General features: G+C 42.6%; 4 protein-coding genes across 4 annotated transcripts; 1 reads left to right on the top strand and 3 right to left on the bottom strand.

The window, feature by feature from the left end:
• Positions 1-160: 160 nt before the first annotated feature.
• Positions 161-1,012, bottom strand: EDB93DRAFT_1077972 (uncharacterized protein; the record flags this gene model as incomplete). The annotated part of the gene is made up of 3 exons (XM_041445354.1): positions 161-492; positions 539-750; positions 789-1,012. 3 exons carry the CDS (start codon positions 1,010-1,012, stop codon positions 161-163), a joined length of 768 nt encoding a protein of 255 aa, XP_041311820.1.
• Positions 1,013-11,411: 10,399 nt separating this feature from the next.
• EDB93DRAFT_1238383 (uncharacterized protein) lies at positions 11,412-14,134 on the bottom strand (the record flags this gene model as incomplete). Its single annotated transcript, XM_041451535.1, has 21 exons — positions 11,412-11,450; positions 11,556-11,907; positions 11,929-12,032; positions 12,057-12,199; positions 12,224-12,330; positions 12,352-12,382; positions 12,416-12,513; positions 12,547-12,668; positions 12,699-12,703; positions 12,737-12,760; positions 12,788-12,800; positions 12,831-12,850; positions 12,875-12,897; positions 12,937-12,997; positions 13,031-13,063; positions 13,094-13,194; positions 13,225-13,232; positions 13,254-13,342; positions 13,364-13,431; positions 13,468-13,873; positions 13,933-14,134. 21 exons carry the CDS (start codon positions 14,132-14,134, stop codon positions 11,412-11,414), a joined length of 2,049 nt encoding a protein of 682 aa, XP_041311819.1.
• A 1,003-nt stretch (positions 14,135-15,137) lies between these two features.
• On the top strand, positions 15,138-17,329 carry EDB93DRAFT_1246567 (uncharacterized protein; the record flags this gene model as incomplete). Its single annotated transcript, XM_041452469.1, has 4 exons — positions 15,138-15,605; positions 16,200-16,494; positions 16,553-16,747; positions 16,866-17,329. The coding sequence occupies 4 exons, from the start codon at positions 15,138-15,140 to the stop codon at positions 17,327-17,329; spliced, it is 1,422 nt and encodes a 473-aa protein (XP_041311818.1).
• A 589-nt stretch (positions 17,330-17,918) lies between these two features.
• EDB93DRAFT_1100858 (uncharacterized protein) lies at positions 17,919-18,366 on the bottom strand (the record flags this gene model as incomplete). The annotated part of the gene is made up of 3 exons (XM_041447047.1): positions 17,919-18,006; positions 18,062-18,221; positions 18,312-18,366. The coding sequence occupies 3 exons, from the start codon at positions 18,364-18,366 to the stop codon at positions 17,919-17,921; spliced, it is 303 nt and encodes a 100-aa protein (XP_041311817.1).
• Between the last annotated feature and the right edge of the window lie 563 nt (positions 18,367-18,929).

Below are 18,929 nucleotides of genomic sequence, written 5' to 3'. Positions count from 1 at the left end.
TAAACAAATACAAATGTGTTCGAACCTTTTGCTCTTTTAATCCTCATTGAAGTCTAGAGTGGTGTGGAATCTCTTTTTGAGTTTCTCAATGGATGCAGGACTTCGCACGCGCTTCTGAGTTGCTCTCTTATTGTCCTAGATGTTGTTATTTTAGCATCGTTTAATATTTACAAGTATTGTTACCTACCAGTTCTTGATTTTGGACTTCCCTTGCGGGCATCATTCGCACCATGTAAGTGCATGTAAGGAAACACTTGATGGTGGTCCTTGTGTTCCTATTTCTATTCACCACAAAGTCAAGTTTGACACTGACTTCAACAAAATCTCCTTCAGTCAGTAGGATGGCATTGATTGGTACCTTTTTACCCTCTGCAGTCAACTCTGCCAGTTGCAATGCTTGTGCAACACTCCACCATTCTTGAATGCGATAAAAGTTTTCTGCCGGATCATCTTCTGGTTTGAGGCGAGGTTCTTTAGATGCTCTTGTGGTGTCTCTCTAACTTCACATGTAAAATTATCTTCCGAACAGTGGGATCACTTACCTTATAAAATACACGTCTCTGCAAGTACATACACCCATTGTTTACAATTTCTTGCATAAGTATACCCAACCGCCTGCTCACATAGTCGTTAGCAAGGTTGAGGGAGGCAATTGTTGCATTCCAAGCAGCTTCATGTCCTCCAGGTGAAAGATGGATGTATTGAACCACTCGCTGAACATCATCGACTTTACTGTGAATTCTTATTAGTCTTGTCAGTATGGACTGTGTCTTTGATTTTAGACTTACCTAGACCAATTGCCGAAGTGGTCCACACGAAATTGCTCTAAAATGCCATGCAGCCGGATCACAACTGGAAAGACCATGGTTGTGTCATTTTCAGAGACATGCTTGTAGATGAGGATGTTGTTTCTTGATTTATCATGTTTCTCTTCATCTTTGTAGATATCTGCCCATGCTGCCATCTCTTGAAGTGAAGATGGGAATAGTAATCTCCTAATTTTGTCGGTCATCACTTTCAGCCATAATTCATAGGCCATTAAAGAGTCGTGAGCTGCGAAACATTGTTTGTGTCATTTAAAAATATATTATTGAGTTACTGACCAGCTAAGAACAACATTGTACAAAGAATAATGACTGGATAGATGAATGTCAACAAGACATCGACCGTTGAACATATCATCATAGTGAAATTGAATCATGTGACAGGTAATGTGATTCACATGCGCGACTGAATCCACAGTGCCAATATATTGACTGCAAAGTGCTCTTTTCTCACTGCGTTGGCCTCTATATCTAAATAATTCAATCATATTACACACCAAAAGAGACTCAGTTTCTCTGAGACATTTACGTTAGTTAATAGAGCTATCGTAATCACCGTTAGCCAAAACCTCGCATAGCATCAACCTAAACAATTGTCCCCCTCCTGATTGAAATGGATGATATGGGAGCAATGTTGCTTCCACAACAAGCTCATCAGCAACTTTGGTACTCTCACTATAGATTATGTTTATGCTCCTGTCGTTGAGAATAGAATTCACTGTGTCTTTTTGTGGTTATTATGTAATTAGGAGTTATAATAGACAAGCCTCACTAGCGAACAAAGCCGGTTTATCCTTGATGTCTTTAGAGACGCATAATAATCCTCCTTCTCGCTCTGTTTTGGCTACATCATATTCTGTATGATTTAACACGGCAGCTGTGATTATATGAAATTGCGGGCGGCCTTGGGTAGGATGAAAAACTATTCATGATATTAGTTTTTCAGATATTATGTGCATAACACACACCTAAAATAAAAGCCCCTATATTTCCATAAATATTTAATAGCCTCAGGATATCTCGGTCCATTTCATGACAGCAGCGAGAGAGGTAAGACTGGAAGAAATAATCAATGTAATGGCACCGGTAATGGCAATATGGATGCACTTAGGTAAGTGATTTCCGTAACTCTAATCATCCAAATTCGATCGGAGTTTTCAGTAGCATAATGAGACTTCATACTTAAACTCACCAGACACTGCGACATTGTGCTTCGCCATCAGTTATTTTTTAATCTCATGTTTTTCTAAATATTGAGCACGAGTCCTGACTTCTACATTTTGCAGTCGAAGCATCTCTTCACGTGCATCTCCCTGCAAATCTCCATGCAGAGCCCAGGAAGAAAACCACCGTAAGATTGCTACATTATCTAATTTCGATGCTCGCGATAACATTACATATATACTTTGTAGTGATCGTGTAGCTGTCAAGTCGACAATGACTTTGGGTAAATAACTACCCTGGACTTTGAAATCTGTAAAGGCCCAACCTGGCAATATGGGCAACTGAGTTCGTCATACACTTACAGTTTTTTCACCTATAGGAAAATGAAAACTACTATTCATGGGTAAGATAGGAACCACTCCGTCATTTAAACCAGTGACATGCAATGTACTATTCTTTATTTCAACTAAAGCGCAGATAGCAAAGCGACACTGATTTTCGTCTTCTTCATATGTGATAGATTTCAGTATACCTCAGCTACTGTTCACAATCTTACAACTCGTTGCCGTGTTTTCTGTAATCATAACAGGCATACCAGGAATGAGGGGTAGTTTACTCAATGAATCATTCGTATCTGAATTGTGTAATTTCCACAGCCGTTTTTGCTGATACATCGCTACTGACTTTCTGCCAACTTTATCCTTAGCAAGATATTCCCAATATAACTGAGCAGTTTCAGTTGTGAACGCATGTCACGAGTACCTTTAACAAACCATTATTCTTTCTTGAATCTTCCTAAGCGCCAATACACAGCGCCTAAGTCAAACCCTAACCCTACCCTGAAAGCATCTATCATTCCCGAAATACCTTTAGCGCCCACGACACGTGTCTTTGATGTGACTGATGAAGAAGACGAGTTCTTTGATTGTGAATAGATTAGATTAGATACGATAAGATAAGATATGGTCACGTGATACTTCTTTAATATTCTACGACGTTCTATGGTACAATTCCCTTTTCCTTTTTATGATTGGCTAGTAGTTATATCTCAGTTTCAATCTCCATTTCAATAGTTGTATATAGGTAGCATGTCTTGGTCAATAGTTCTCTAGTTCAAACCTCTTGTATCTACAACTGTAGCAATCCAAGACGTACCTGCTCCTCTTTTCATTGTTGTGATAACCTTAGTCCGAGTCCTAGTCTCTGCCCAGCGTTAATTTGTTATTGGGTTGTGACATTAGGTTTGAACTATAGGAGACTCCGACTCTTGCATACTGCTCGCATCATTTCTCTCTAGGTGATTCGTTGAGCACATCGCCAACAAACCACTTAGATAGCCATTACACGTTTTCCATTGCCCGGTCTAAACAACCGCGATCATTTTTCTGAAACCCATCCTTTTGCTCGCTTGAGCTTTTCTACGAATAGCCTTTATTAGTTAGTAGTCCTATACCAGGCCCTGCCTTACATTGCAGCCGCCAGTATACGGAGGTGTTGACGACATTAGGCATCTCACTACAACTTTGAGTGCTGGCCCAAGACCCTGCCTGCTCAACGTTACTATAGTTTCTTTCATACCTACATCTTTCTTCACATGCACGTAGAACCTTTCATTAAGTCTAGTGGAACTGTCGCATCTGCGGATAGTCCTACCATCGTTACCACGAGGATTTAGATACGGGATTCTAGTGAGACTTGCACTTGTAAGCTTCGGCTGGAAGAGTGATAACTTGTCCTAGACCTGTACCCTTTCGGTGACTGAGAAGTAGCACACACGAAGCACACAGTGTTTTTCCCACTTAACAAAGCATAGTTTTACGTATCTCTTTCTAGTTAGTAATTAGGGAAGTGTCAGTCGGGTTGACTAAAGAACCCTTTGACCCTAAAGGACGAGGTTGATCCAGTTAGTACTGGGGACCCCTTTAGCTTTCCATTTATGTATCCTTTTTCCCTCTCCCCTTTTCATCATCTTTCCTATCCGGAAGAGCCGTTACGACCCGCTCTTCAACAGTCATTAGTGAATCGGATTCCAGAACGCACCTGGCACTATGGCTGAAGTTAACGAAACAGAAATGGGACCTGAGAACCCCCAAGAACCCCAAGAACAAGGACCTCAGGGACCACAACCACAAGGCATAGCTATGCCAGTGGAATTCACCAATTATGTACAGAATGCCATCACCATGGCAACACACGACCTGTACGTTAGGACACAAGAACTCCTAAACCATAACAACACACTTTGAGCACAGAACGCGACTCAAGAGCTTCAACTCAGAACGCAAAATGCGCAAATAGAGGAACTGAAGAAGAAGCTGGAAAGATTCGCACAATCCCCGAACACTTCGCAAGTCAAATTGTCGAAGCCCACAGAATTCACAGGAGACAAAGATTCGATCTCCGTAGAAGTCTATGCTACTCAGTTGGCATTATATATGTCACAGTGGCCATTGATCACGGACAGGCAGAAGATTACAACTGCCCTGTCTTTCCTTAAAGGATCTGCTGCTAAATGGGCGCAGAAATACTGTTATTGAGCTTGACACCAAGCCAATATCCTTTGAGGACTGGTCAGCAGAATTCGAGACCATGTGGGGACAAGACGACAGAGAAGGAAAGGCTGTCAGGGAGTTGGAAACCCTGAAGCAAGGATCTTCATCAGTGCCCGAATACGCAGCAGCTTTCAAACAGAAGGCTGCACTCACCAAATATTCCGACTATGACCTCCTGCCTCAAATTCCGATCTGGTCTACAAACCCGGATCAAGGAGCAACTCGCTCATATCCCAGCGTCTGAGAAAGACACCCTCAAGAAGCTCATCGATTACTCCATACAGATTGGACGTAACTACGAAGAGCTAGATGCTGAGAAGAAGAAGAGTAATTGGTGGACCCCTAACAAGGAAACCAAAACCTTCAATAATCAAAGGCAGGCTGGTCCTAGCAAAGACAGTGACGCTATGGATGTGGACTCTGACAAGCAGAGGGGATCTCCCAAACCCCAAGGAAAGCCTGGTGCTTTCACCTGCTACCGCTGTGGAGAACAAGGCCACATAGCAAGAAACTGTAAAGGTGCGCCAAAAGCACAAGTCAAAGCGGCTGCAGTTGTCGAAGAAAACTCTGCGCCGAAGTGGTTCACAGATTGGATCGCTTCTAACAAAGGCAAGGATTTTTAAAGGGGTTGAAGTCAAAGTCAGCAGACCTAGACCCGAACAATCGTTTCTCTATTCTTTCTACGTTTCAAGATGTATCAGAAGTACATATTAGATCCAAATCTGAGCATTTTTATATTCCGATAACGTTGAAAGGAAAGAACCGACAAGCAGACGTAAAAGCACTTGTGGATTGCAGTGCATCAACATTATTTATCAGTGAGAAGTTTGTTGAGAAGAACAGTGTGAAATGCCGTAAATTATTAAGGCCTATTTCAGTCAGGAACATTGATGGATCGCTAAATGCCGCTGGATCGATGACTCATTTTGCAGAACTAGGTCTAAAGATTGGTGATCATGAAGAAGAGAAAGCAGCCTTCATGGTTACAGACTTAGGAAGCGATGATGTTATTATCGGCATAGATTGGCTGAGATATCATAATCCAGAGATTGACTGGAATGCAGGACGATTTGCACTTTCTTGATGCCCTGTAAAATGTGAAACAAAAAAAGAAAAAAGACAAAAAAAGAAAGAAAAGAAAAAAGAACAAAAAAAGATAGATGATGTACCTGATCTAATTCCTACGGACGATGAAGACGAGGAAGAAGAAGATATGTCGATGAAGAGGGCGATGGTTGAGGAAATAGAAGACGAAGAGAGTCCAGAGAGACTATGGATTCGTTATAAAGCCTCGGTTTGTTACAAGAACATCTAGACGCTTGGGCCCCTACCATTTTTCTCCTAATCCTCCTCGTATCAGCCCTCGCGTCATACCCTTACCCCGACCTTACCCTTGTCATCCTTGTCATCCTCACATTCCCTTTCGCTCTCTACCTGTCGCTTCAGCAGAGCCAGTACATCTGGCCCGATCCTTTCGCTGACGAAGCATACCCATGCTCCGTTCCACCACCTGACTGATCCTGTGGACAGTCCCCTTGCCCTTACCGTCCGGACGGTAGCCTATGATATGATGCACGACGCATCCCCTTTGCCCTCTTCCCTTTCTTGATCTCTGACTCAGTGCGCAGTCGCACATGCAACTTATAGATAACTCCGCAGCTGCACGATCGTGCCCCTGCGCGTTTCACTTCTTATTTCGACCTTTGACTCACTTTCTTATCCAGCATGTTCTGCCTCGCCCGTGTCTCAACGCGAACGTGCTTTCCTTTTATGGTTATACCCTTTACCGATTGCCTCTCTTGGTAGTACGAGTTATCACCCACTAATACGTCTCCTGTCCTCTATATAAACTCGCTACCATGTACTATATTCCCTAACTTGAATCTACTTGGTTCTTGACCTCCTACTCTCACCAGAGTGATCCTTTCTGCCTCGCCAGCAGTCTATATTCTATCTTCTTATCTGCTCCTCGCGGATAAGCCTATAGTCTCGATCTTTACTCATCGACTTTGTCGACGAGCAAAGCCCCTGTTAACTAGTCGGACTTCTGTCCTTCTAATTAACGACGATCTTACGATTAACCTTCGGGTGTCGTAAGCCTAGGCCGATATAGCTTATTGTCTCGCATCCGCTTGACATAAGCTACCCGATTTGGACATAGGCGTCAAATCTTACTTGCCGAAGCCTCGCCAAGTAAGACCCCTAACCTTGGGCTAGCCCAAGGACGTCCTCGACCGTTGACGACACACGCTCTGTTTGAGCGTCGCCAACAGATACCATCCAAGTCGTAACACGGTTGCCACGGAGCAGAAAGTAGCAGAAGAAGCTACTAAGAAGAAGCAGTCGGTAGAAGAAATGGTACCTGACTGGCTTCATGATTACCTGGGAGTTTTCTCAGAAGAAGAATCTAAACGCTTCCCTGAAAGAAAGAAGTGGGATCATGCGATAGATCTTAAAGATGAGGGCGATCTTCCGCCAAATGCGAAACCTTATCCGTTGTCACCCAAAGAGATGGATACACTGAAGGAATGGTTGAAAACTGAGACTGCACTAGGACGTATTAGAAATTCACAATCTCCAGTAGCAGCACCTTTCTTCTTTGTGGCCAAAAAAGATGGCAAGTTAAGACCGGTGATGGATTATAGAAAGCTCAATGAGAAAATGGTGAAAAATGCGTATCCGCTACCGAGATCTCAAGATTTGATTGATGCTTTAACCGGTGCCACAATGTACTCTAAGATGGATGTACGATGGGGGTACAATAATATTCGCATGAAAGAAGGAGATGAGTGGAAGGCGGCCTTCAAAACGCCGTTTGGTCACCATGAACCGACCATGATGTATTTCGGACTCACGAACTCACCTGCAACCTTCCAAACAATGATGAATGAAATTCTGAGAGACCTGATAGATGGCAAAACAGTAGTCGTCTATATTGATGATATTATGGTCTTTACGAATGGAAATAGGGAGCAGCACCGAAAGGTGGTATGAGAAGTCCTGAAGCGGTTGAAGGAGAATGACCTGTTCTTGAAGCCTGAGAAATGTAGCTTCGAACAGTCTAAAGTCAAGTTCCTCGGATTAATCGTGGAAGAAGGCAATGTGTCGATGGACCCTGTGAAAGTAGAAGGAGTATTAAAATGGCCTGTTCCCAAATGCGTAAAAGATATACAAGCATTCATGGGCTTTGCCAACTTCTATCGAAGATTCATACTTGGGTTCTCAGAGATAGCCAGACCAATGAATGATTTGCTAAGAAAAGATGTCAAATGGGGGTAGAAAACGATAACTCAGATCGCATTCTTTTGAAACCAGAATTCTTTACCGTAAAAGCTGCCAAAAGAGGTCAAGTTTTAGTGCATGGAGAGAAACATTTACTCCAAAAAATACGAAAATGCACAGAACGAGAACCTGAAGTCGCTAAAGCATTAGAAACGCTAAAAGCAGCACCGGTTCAATTGCGTAGAGGAATCAAAGAGTGGAATGTGGAGGATGGATTGGTGTTATTCTGAGGATTAGTTTACGTTCCAAATGATAAAGAGATCCGCCGAGAGATATTGGAGTTGTTTCACGACTCTCCACCGGCTGGACATCCTGGACGAGCTAAAACCTTAGAATTGATTTCCAGAAACTACTGGTGGCCTTCAATGACGAAGTATGTTCACGATTACGTAGACGGTTGCGATAGGTGCAGACAAACGAAAGTGCTTCCAAGTAAACCAACGGGGCCTTTACAGCCAAATGAAGTTCCAGAAGGACCTTGGCAGACAATCACCTGTGACCTGATAGTGGATTTGCCGAAGAGTGAAGGGTGTGATAGCATATTTGTAGTCGTTGATCGATTTTCAAAACAAGCACACTTCATTCCCACCACCAAAGACGTAGACTCGAAGGGTATTTCCGAGCTATTTCTGAAGAATGTATGGAAACATCACGGAACACCAAAGAAAGTGATTTCAGATAGAGGAACTCAGTTCATATCAAAGTTCATGGGACAAATGTCAAAAAGATTAGGAACGAAATGGTCTGCGTCGACCTCCTATCATCCCAGAACAGATGGACAGACTGAACACGTAAATCAAGAAGTCGAACAATACTTGCGCATGTTCACGTCATACAGACAGAATGATTGGGTATCTTGGCTGCCGATAGCAGAGTTTTCACACAACAATGCAGTCACAGTAACCGGTCACAGTCCGTTCAAAGTTCTCTACGGGTATAACCCAGATTTCACGATTCATCCAAACTCTATGTCCGTAATCTCCGCCGCCAATGAGAGAATTGATCAAATGAAAGAAGCGAGAGATGATGCTGAAAATACTCTTAAGATGGTCAATGAACGCATGAAGCGATTCTATGACAAAGGAGTAAAAGAAGCACCTCAGTATAAAGTAGGAGACAAGGTCTGGCTTGACGCGAAGAATCTCAAACAACGTCGTCTGAGTCAAAAGCTGTCAGATCGTCGTCTAGGTCCCTTCAAAATACTAGAGAAGATCGGTGAAGTGAACTACAAGTTGAAATTGCCGGAAAAATATCAGATTCACCCGGTTTTCCACGTAGAATTGCTTATGCCATATCACGCATCTCGATTAATTCCACATCCTCCTCCCAACCGACCACCTCCAGAATTGATTGACGATTGGGAAGAATTTGCTATAAAGAAGTACTAGATAGCCGATTGTTCCGAGGAAAGCTGCAATACCTAGTGAAATGGAAAGGATACCCGAAGGAAGAGTCATCTTGGGAGCCAGAAGAGAATTTGAAGAACGCCCCAATTCCTTTAGCAGAGTTCCATAAGAAGAATCCCATGGCTGCAGCCGAAAAATACCGAAGAATCAAAGGCTCAGTACTGTTTACGGAAGATTTCAAACGATGGAGAGAAAAGAATATCCGACCTTCATTCGTTCATGATGACACTCACCTTAGAGAGGGGGTAATGTCACGAGTACCTTTAACAAACCATTATTCTTTCTTGAATCTTCCTAAGCGCCAATACACAGCGCCTAAGTCAAACCCTAACCCTACCCTGAAAGCATCTATCATTCCCGAAATACCTTTAGCGCCCACGACACGTGTCTTTGATGTGACTGATGAAGAAGACGAGTTCTTTGATTGTGAATAGATTAGATTAGATACGATAAGATAAGATATGGTCACGTGATACTTCTTTAATATTCTACGACGTTCTATGGTACAATTCCCTTTTCCTTTTTATGATTGGCTAGTAGTTATATCTCAGTTTCAATCTCCATTTCAATAGTTGTATATAGGTAGCATGTCTTGGTCAATAGTTCTCTAGTTCAAACCTCTTGTATCTACAACTGTAGCAATCCAAGACGTACCTGCTCCTCTTTTCATTGTTGTGATAACCTTAGTCCAAGTCCTAGTCTCTGCCCAGCATTAATTCGTTATTGGGTTGTGACAACGCACATGCTTTCTTTTCATTAATAGCATCCCTCAAATACTTGCGAGTGACAACGATAGGTGCATCCTTAAAGGAATCAAATTGTTCTGATGATCTCATCTTAATTTCATTGAGTGAGCGCAATTTCAATGTATCATAATCACTTGGATGAGAGTCGTCTAATGTAGTCTTCCTCACCTTCCACAGCCATATGTGATTTAACATCTCAACAAACTCAGCATCATCTCTCGCTCGCCAATTTTGTTTTAATTCGATGACTACGTCTATTTGACGCTGTAACGATAGTCGTGGTGCTGGGCTCAAAACCCGTGTTTTTGATACTCATGTTAAACAGTATTCATCTGACACATCCCTGACATTCTGATCCTGATCCCGACGCCCGACCCCGACCTGAAAGTTTTGGACCCGACATTTTTGCATCGGACTCGTCCTCCCTATGTCCTGTCCAGTCGTATCTACCCCCACTGGTGCGTATTTACTCGTTTTGCATCACTGAACATTACAGACAGTGTTATTACATGTTATCTACAAAAAGGTGCAGTACACATGCTCTTTTACATACATTCAGACCCGATTTTGCACTACTGTTTTCACCTAATGCACTCCGAAATCCTACATAGACACTATTTAATATCTAGTACTTCCTACCTATTGCATTACTTACTTTTCCCTACTCAGTAGTAGGATGGAAGTCATTGGATATTAGTAGTACTTGATTGTATTGTGAAATATCTATCTGCTCTTTTTCTCCGAAACACTCCGACACATCCAACACTCATTTGACCGACAATCCGACATACTTCTGACACATTCCTTCACCGTCCAATGCATAGTCCGACGCCTGACCCGACTCCGATATTTTTGGACCCGACAGTTTCCCTTCGGACAAGTAGTTCTTAGCTTCGGATTATCTTCCTATTATTGATAACTAACTATCTAAACTAATACCAAACAGCTACCCCTATAGGATCGAACGCACTTGCTCTGCAAGTATAGCAGACTAGGTCGTGCTAAGATCTACCTAAATATTTGTTGTCTAGGTAGTACGATTTCTGCTGAGCCCAGCGGGAATCAGCTTTCTACAACGCCATAAAAATGCCCCATATAACACTGTTTGTCCTTTAATAGTATGAGTTGTACTTGGGCTCAATTGATTGGCAAGTTTATAACTATATAGCGCATTTGACTTCAGTGGTCGCAATTGTCCTAAGTCACCAGCAAAAATCACATTCACACCTCCGAAAGGTTTATTTCTTGCTGATTCATCCCACGATTTGGCTTGACAGATACAATGTGATACTTGACTTAACAGTTCTGCCGATAGTAACGATGCCTCATCCAAGATGAGATATTCTATAGTCCACCAAATATGCTCAAGGTCATGTTGTTTGACAGGTACCTCTCTTTTAGGTAGAAATGTCAAAGCATGAATAGTATAGCCATCAATTAATACAGCAGCACTATGTTCACAGTGACTTGCTCTTCCTGTATCATGAAATCATCATCCTCTACATATCCCTCTTCATTTATATTGGACTGAATCTCTCTGTCTAATTTATCGGCAGCGCGCACAAATTCATACCATCTCACTGTTTGGAAAGTATGGCTTGTATAGCAATCTCCTCTGCCAACCAAATAACTCATAACCTGTTGATGAGAAATCTCTTGTTGTCCCATCATTGCATTGACTGATTTAGTTATCAGGTTGTGATTCTTTTGGTCTATATCAATGTCGCCTGAAGCTGAAGCTTCAAATTTCTGCTCGTGCATTTTTGTAGCATAATCCAGTGCTTGAAGACCAATGTACATCGGGAGACTACCTTTAGTAACATACTCTGTAATATAAAATACAGCAGCCTTTGCAGCTTCGCCAGATCCAATGAATTGAGTATCTGTATTAGATTGCATAAGAAACAAGATCAGGTCCATATAATTATTAATCCTGGCTCTCCATCGATGCAACTTGATTGAACCAGTCTCAATGTCAATTGAAGTGATATCTTGTAACAATCCATCTAACCGCATTCTGCAATTCTCATCAGCATGTTTTTCCCCGCTTTGTAGATGCTTATAACATGTGTCATTGTGGACATACCAATTGCATTCCACTGCGAGGCGACTCAAAAATTCACGAAATTCATATCTAAAGGATTGAGCATCTAATTCCGTGACTTGTGGCAATGTTTCTAACCAGGGGTCCATTTCATCCCGTTTTCTGACAGGTTTTTTGGCATCTTCTGCATGCGTCTCAAAAACACAACCCTTATCATTTGGTAGTTCACAACTGATGATACTTTCCAACCAGGCAAACATCTTATCCTTGAACCCTGCTTCTTGGGTAATACGATCCCGCAATGCCTGAGGACTCGGATTACCTGCAATCCACAGAAACATGTGGCAATGTAAAGTCCCTCTCCCTTGAGCCTCTACCATTCCATAGTAAGCTTTACAATGTCCAAACATGCCAGGCCCATGTTTATATTTCAATATAATATCAACAAACACCTGAATTTGCAAATCAAATGTGATTGCGGCCGCATCAGGATGACTTGCAACCACCTTTGCTCGTTCAAAAGATGACATCATAGACCAGTTCGCAATTTTGATACTTGAGACGATAGGCAAAATGCTACTAGTCAGATCGTGTGGATTAAGGGTTACAAATAATGCAGGTGTCGAGAACTTTTTCATCAAGGAACAAATCTCATTACGGCGACATAATTTGTAGCCAACACTCCCTCGTATTGAGTTTGTCAATGCTTGTAAATGACGCAGAATTCGGGCAGCTTTCTTTTCTCGAGTTGTTGAAGGCTTCGGATCACTCAACTTCTGCCACTTTTCAGCTATAGACGTTAATGAAGGCACGATCTCTTTCAAATCTTTAACTAATCCTCGTTGCGAAGATGTACTGATGCAAAAAGTCGTATTCCTACTGACTGCTTGTTTTTGAATCATGTTCCAGCATATAAACGCAAAATGAGGGTCATTACAAAAAGGTGAATCATCTTGTCTTAAAAGATTTTTGACTTGCGCTTGCATTGAAATATGTTGTTGTGTAGTGCGACCACTATGAAAGAATCCTCCAATACCCCAAGGATCTAGATGAGGAAACAAGTAAGACATTAAACCAGGATCATTATCAGCAACAAATTTACTCCCTGTGCGTGACAACAAAAACTTCTTATGATCTAAAACATATGTGAGCGCGTGCAATTTCATTTTCTCTCTGCTTTGTACAGAATGATCTCCCATAGTATACCCGACAGCCTCCATAACGATATCACCTACAGCTACCTGACTTCTATCATCTTCATAAACATCACAAAATCTAAACCCCTCGTCCACTGGAACCTGACTGTCCATTGGCAAATGACAAACTGATAGAGCGCTCGGCAGACTTGTGTCTGATTTTGAATTGATCTCATCGAACAGTGCGTCCATATTGGACTGACTATATGTTACACCACTATGCTGATACCATGAATTATTTTCGATTAAGAACTAAATCAACTTTTGAACTCTACTCTTTGTGACCAACACGGGTCCCATTTTTCTGACAGTGTCGCATGACGGTTGTATTTTCTGTCCCGAGAATATGACACACATAGCTTCTTGCAGCTCATCAGGACTCAGTGGCAAAAGAGTATACAACTCAGTAGAATTCTGTGGACAAATGGCAATATTGCCTTGATTATAACACTGTGAACCTTCCTCTGCAGACCAAAAGTGAGGGCCAGAAATTGAAGACTTGTATGTATAAAAGTGGGTCACTTGCGATGCTTGCACACGGGACACCAACATCCAGTCGAAAATAGAGGACATAGAAAAAGCCTCTCGTATGTCAACAGGTAGTCTTTCATGACCATAATACTGAAAATTGGCCAATGAATTAAGAGGCTGATGTGGAGCTCGGCCAAGTAGAGCGAAGGACATGAGTGACACATATACACTCCAGAAAATGACCAACGATCGACGAGTCCTTTCGGATATAAAATTGCTCGAAGATACAGCTCAAAATCATATGTACGAGGCAGAGTATGTTCCGGCAAGCAATCATTGCGCAACAAATGAAGCGGTATGTTACTTGCATCTATACATAAAAGATCATGAGCACAAATGTTATGTGCACAAATAGCACAACAACCACATCTCAAAGATTGTGGACTCATCTTTTGTTGCCAATCTCCAATAATATCCAACTTATTGTCGAAAGAAAACACAGCTGGAAAATGTGGATCATCGACAACATCTGCATTCTTCTCATTGTAAGTATCTCGATGGCGAGCAGCATCTACTGCTCTCACATCCATGCGCTCAGGTGTGCTGGCTGCAATGCGAGCATCATGTTTGGCACTTGCACAATGAGAACAAGATGAAGCTGCAAAAGGCTCAAGTAAGACAGGAATAGAATCAGCAACTCTGGGATACTTTAAGAGCTTAAACACCACTGCATTAGAAATACACACCGAATTGCATCCATGCATGCGGAGCAAATCATGAACATGATCTTTGCGATCTGCTGAAGACACGTAGATAGAATGAGCGCATGCAATCTCAGTGTATTGATCTTGTGTAAATGTTGCAAAGTTCTCGACTATCATACGCAAATTTGGCGCGACCACAGGCAATAGTGAACCAGCAGGATATTGAGTACACCGAGGCACTCAATCACAAGAAACCCGTAAAAACCCGAAATATTTGCGCAAAACACATGATGAGATGACGGAAGTTCCATTGTCTGCAGACTCGTGATCAGAGATCACCAGAGACACAGGCAGACAAAGCACAGTTTCATTACTAACTAGAGACAAAGTAGAAGCCATGAGGACGAACACAACAACAAAGACAGGAGAGGGAAAGTCTTCCGCAAGAAAATGCTGACAAAGTATATAATACCAAAAAAGGACACGAGAAGCGGACCATGTGGAGCCATGAAGATCAAGTCGACAGAGAAATTTTCCAGCAAACCTGTACCCTAGAAGAGGGTACAGGAATTTTCTTCTTCTCCACCACGACACCGAGTTCGTCGTCCATCACACTCCTCACTCGCTCGATAAAATTTTGTTATAAAATTTTGTTATAATTTTATCACTGTTATCAGTCATTATGCACGAACATCTTGGTCTGGAATTACCAAGTTGAGCTTCAAATGCTCCAATCACGCCTCCATCCATGCAAGGTGTGTCTGCTTCAACATCGTCTTCTATACCTCAAGCGCCTTCATCGTCTGGACGGCTCGGTGCGAGCAATGCTGCACAGCAATTGAGTTCACAGAGTGTACACCAGCATGCTTCTCAGCAAGCTCAACCTCCATCAGTGCAAGCCAATCACATGGTAGCACCGAATTCGGTTCCTAACCTGGCCCAGCCATCTTCAGCACAGCAGGCTTTAGTGCAGCCTGCTGCTGTTCAACCCCAAGCCGCTCCCACACCTGCAGATGAGATAGTGGCCTTACGCACACGAATTGCCGAGCTTGAGTGTGGCGAAGCTCACGGTGTCCCTTTACCGGCCAGAGCTCCTGCCCCTCAGCAGGCATTAGTCGCAGACCCGGCAGCTGTCGAACATATTCGGGCGAATTTAGCTGGCACTAAGGAAGAGTCTAAATATCTCACCTTACCTGCTCTACAACCCGGGCACAAAGTAAGCACATTGAGTTTGTGTGAGTCTTTATTCTTTCATTCTTCATGCCTATGCACTGCAAATCCTGTGTGCACTGCACTCATCAGGCAGCTACTTCTGTAGTATGCATACCGTGTCAGACCGTACCATACCATCGGCCTAAAGGGCATCCATTACTGCTTCGTTGATCAAGGATCTATCCAACCGCGCCGTACTTCACTTGTTATTTTGATTGTTCCTTTAAGAATATGGTCTCTAATGAGGCTTATCACAGCTGTGCCTGCAAAGGTGGAAGATGTGTTTAAGCAGTACCATTACATTCCATACACGACTCTCACCCATGCAGCTCGGTCCAAAGCTTTCCTGCACAGGGAGGACTTGTCCTATGTCTTCACACATGATGGTCTAACTGCTAAAGGCTTGGATCATTTGAACAAATTTTTAATTTTGGCGGTAGACTGGATGCTGTGTCGAAAGTTGCAGAGGAAAAGACAGCCTTTTATTGGGGGGAGGATAGAGCCTCCGCACTTTCGTCACACCACCTGGTGGTGCTCAATATTGGTCGCACTCATGGATGGCCAGTAGCTATGCACTATGATGTGCAATGATGTGCAGCAAAGAGAGCTTGCCCATGCCAATCATGATCACAACTTGACCGGACTCAACATAGCTGCACTTGCCTTAGCCAATAATAAGATTGCTTCTGCCACTGTTCAAGCTGTCGCTCCCAGTTCACCATCTAAGCGCTCTGCCCCGAGCGACTTCTCATCATCGCCCCATAAGAAATCCCATACCTTTGCGTCGAACCATTGCTTTCGCTGTGGAGCAAATGGCCACCTCCCAGCCGACTGCCCTGCAGACACCACCATCGCCGGTAAACCTGTCGCAGCTCTCACCACCAATACCTGGAGTAAGCATGCACTTATGTCACCCAATGGGAAGCATTTCTGCTTCAACTGGGCCAACAGCTCCATCTGCACCTATGGTGCCAACTGCAGAAATGTTCACGCTTGCAGCATCTGCGGAGATTCATCACACGGAGCCAGCAATTGCAAGGCCCGTCAGTGATCCACGCAGTGTGGTCACCCCTCTAAACCACATTCGGTTAGAGGAACTTCTTTGTAAATATGGTATCTTCGATGATTGGTGTCATATAATCAATGGTATTTGCAATGGTTTCAATGTTGGGATTCAATGCCTGCCTTCATCCACTCATTTATTTCGAGAACCACTCATCCTCACTACTCAATCCTTCAATAATTGATTTGTACATACTCACAGAGCAAGAAGCTGGAAGATACTCTATAGGATTCAGTCCCACAGACCCAGACCCTGAGGACCCTCTTTTATCTGCAGGACCAAGTACACCCAGCTTTGAGCCAGTCTCTGTTGGGGTTGCCCATAAATATCTTTCTGCCGTGCGAGCGTGGCATATTGCGCAAGGTTGGCCTCCACCGCTGTCAGATTCTCACTGTGAGAGGATCAATTGGTCTTTGCAAGGTCTGGAGAACCTCCAGTCTAGTCGTCGAAAGCCCCTTCGGCCACCTGTAACTATTGCTATGCTTACTGCCATCAAAGCCACCCTCTCCTTATCAGAACCCTTTGATGCATGCATTTGGGCAATGGCATCATGTGCCTTCTTCGGTATGATGCGTTTTGGCAAAGTCTCTGTTGCCTCACGTGCAGCCTTTGATCCAGCCAAACATCTCACACGGGCTCACGCATTCTTTGGCTATGATCTTTGAAACAGCCCATATGCACGTCTTGACCTTCCTTCAGCAAAAACAGCGAAACCGGGAGAAACACAATCCATTTTTCTAAATGAACAAGGAGCTTTATGTCCGCTAGCAGCCCTTCACAACCTAGTGTCAGTAGTACCAGCACTCGCAGGTGACCCTCTACTTTCATGGCGCGACTCTAAGGGTGAAATTTGCCCAATGGTGAAGGCCTGTGCCATGGAAAGAATCAATTTGATCTTGATGGGATGGGGATGGGGCACCCCATTCATCAGGGAAAACCTCCCATGCAAACCTAGCTAAGTTTAGATCTAACTTCAATAATTACTGAAAATTTTTCCTAAATACAGTGTTTAGCAGATTATGGAGACTCTTTTACCCCCCCTTTAACTTTTTCAAAATTAGATGATATTTTTGCACATTGTACAGAATGTAGCATAAACTTAGCGCTAATGTTGCCAAGATTTTCTTGCATTCAGATTTATTATTGCTCACTAGAACTGACTTGTATACAGGAAAGAAATCAAGTTTTCATTAAAAAGAATGTAATAGTAAAGAGCGAGTATATAACGATTTTGAGAGGTAATACTATGGAGACTTAGTCCTCATCCATCCTGTTGAGGTCAAGGAATGCAAGTGCATCAGCTTCCGCATCAGTGGCAGAACTCTTGTGCTGCATGAGATCCCTTACAAAAGACTCGAGTGCATTTAAGGTGTACGAGAGAACAAGACTGGACATACTGTATTGCAGTGAAGATATCGGCCATCAACTTGTGGAATTTCTCGGGCAATTTTGCGCTGAGATCTTTCAGAAATTTGACATGGAAGAAATAGACCTTGCTAAATTGATTTCCAGTAAATTTAAACTTGGCCGGAGTGCCATGTACCATCCAGAAGAGCACTGCATACACCTATATAGCCATTTTCAACGCAAATGAGCAAACAAACAAAATACAATAAATGAATGGTGAATAAACAAGCAAAAACTTACCAATTGTGCAAGGCGCCAAGAATGAGTATGTGCAAGCAAAGAAGAACAAGTGCATGCAAATATGAGAGCAGCAAAAAATAATCCTATAAGTCTCCTAGAATAGTTTTGTGTAAATATAAAGAACAAGATTAGAATAAAAAAACATTGCACACCTTAATTGTATGTAGTGCACGAACACCAGGGAGAAAGACAAGAGTGAGAGTCAAAGAAGAAAAAGAAGATGTGGCATGGTGCCACTGGCAATTTGCTCAACAAACAAGTCACATGATACAACCAAATACACACAAATGTTGGACTTGAGATATTTCATTCAACAAACAAGTCACATGATACAACCAAATACACACAAATGTTGGACTTGAGAGATATTTTAAAATTGCATACTCACATTGATTGATTCATCACTCAGTAGGATTCAGGTGTCAAATTTCTCGAATCTCCATACCTGCACGTCTTGTGACTGGAAGAGTAACAATGTTCTTGAGGAATGTGATACATTTTTGGTTAATTGTTACATAGATAGGCATAATTTTGTGACCCTTAGGTAGTACTCTATAACTTTGCAATAATTACATTGTGTATTATGAACAATATTGAGTTTATGTATATCTAGCTCTA

This window comes from Suillus bovinus (genome assembly GCF_016758785.1).
Source record: "Suillus bovinus strain UH-Sbo-P2 chromosome Unknown EDB93scaffold_6, whole genome shotgun sequence".
Classification (NCBI taxonomy): domain Eukaryota; kingdom Fungi; phylum Basidiomycota; class Agaricomycetes; order Boletales; family Suillaceae; genus Suillus; species Suillus bovinus.
This window is presented reverse-complemented; position numbering and strand designations above follow the sequence as displayed.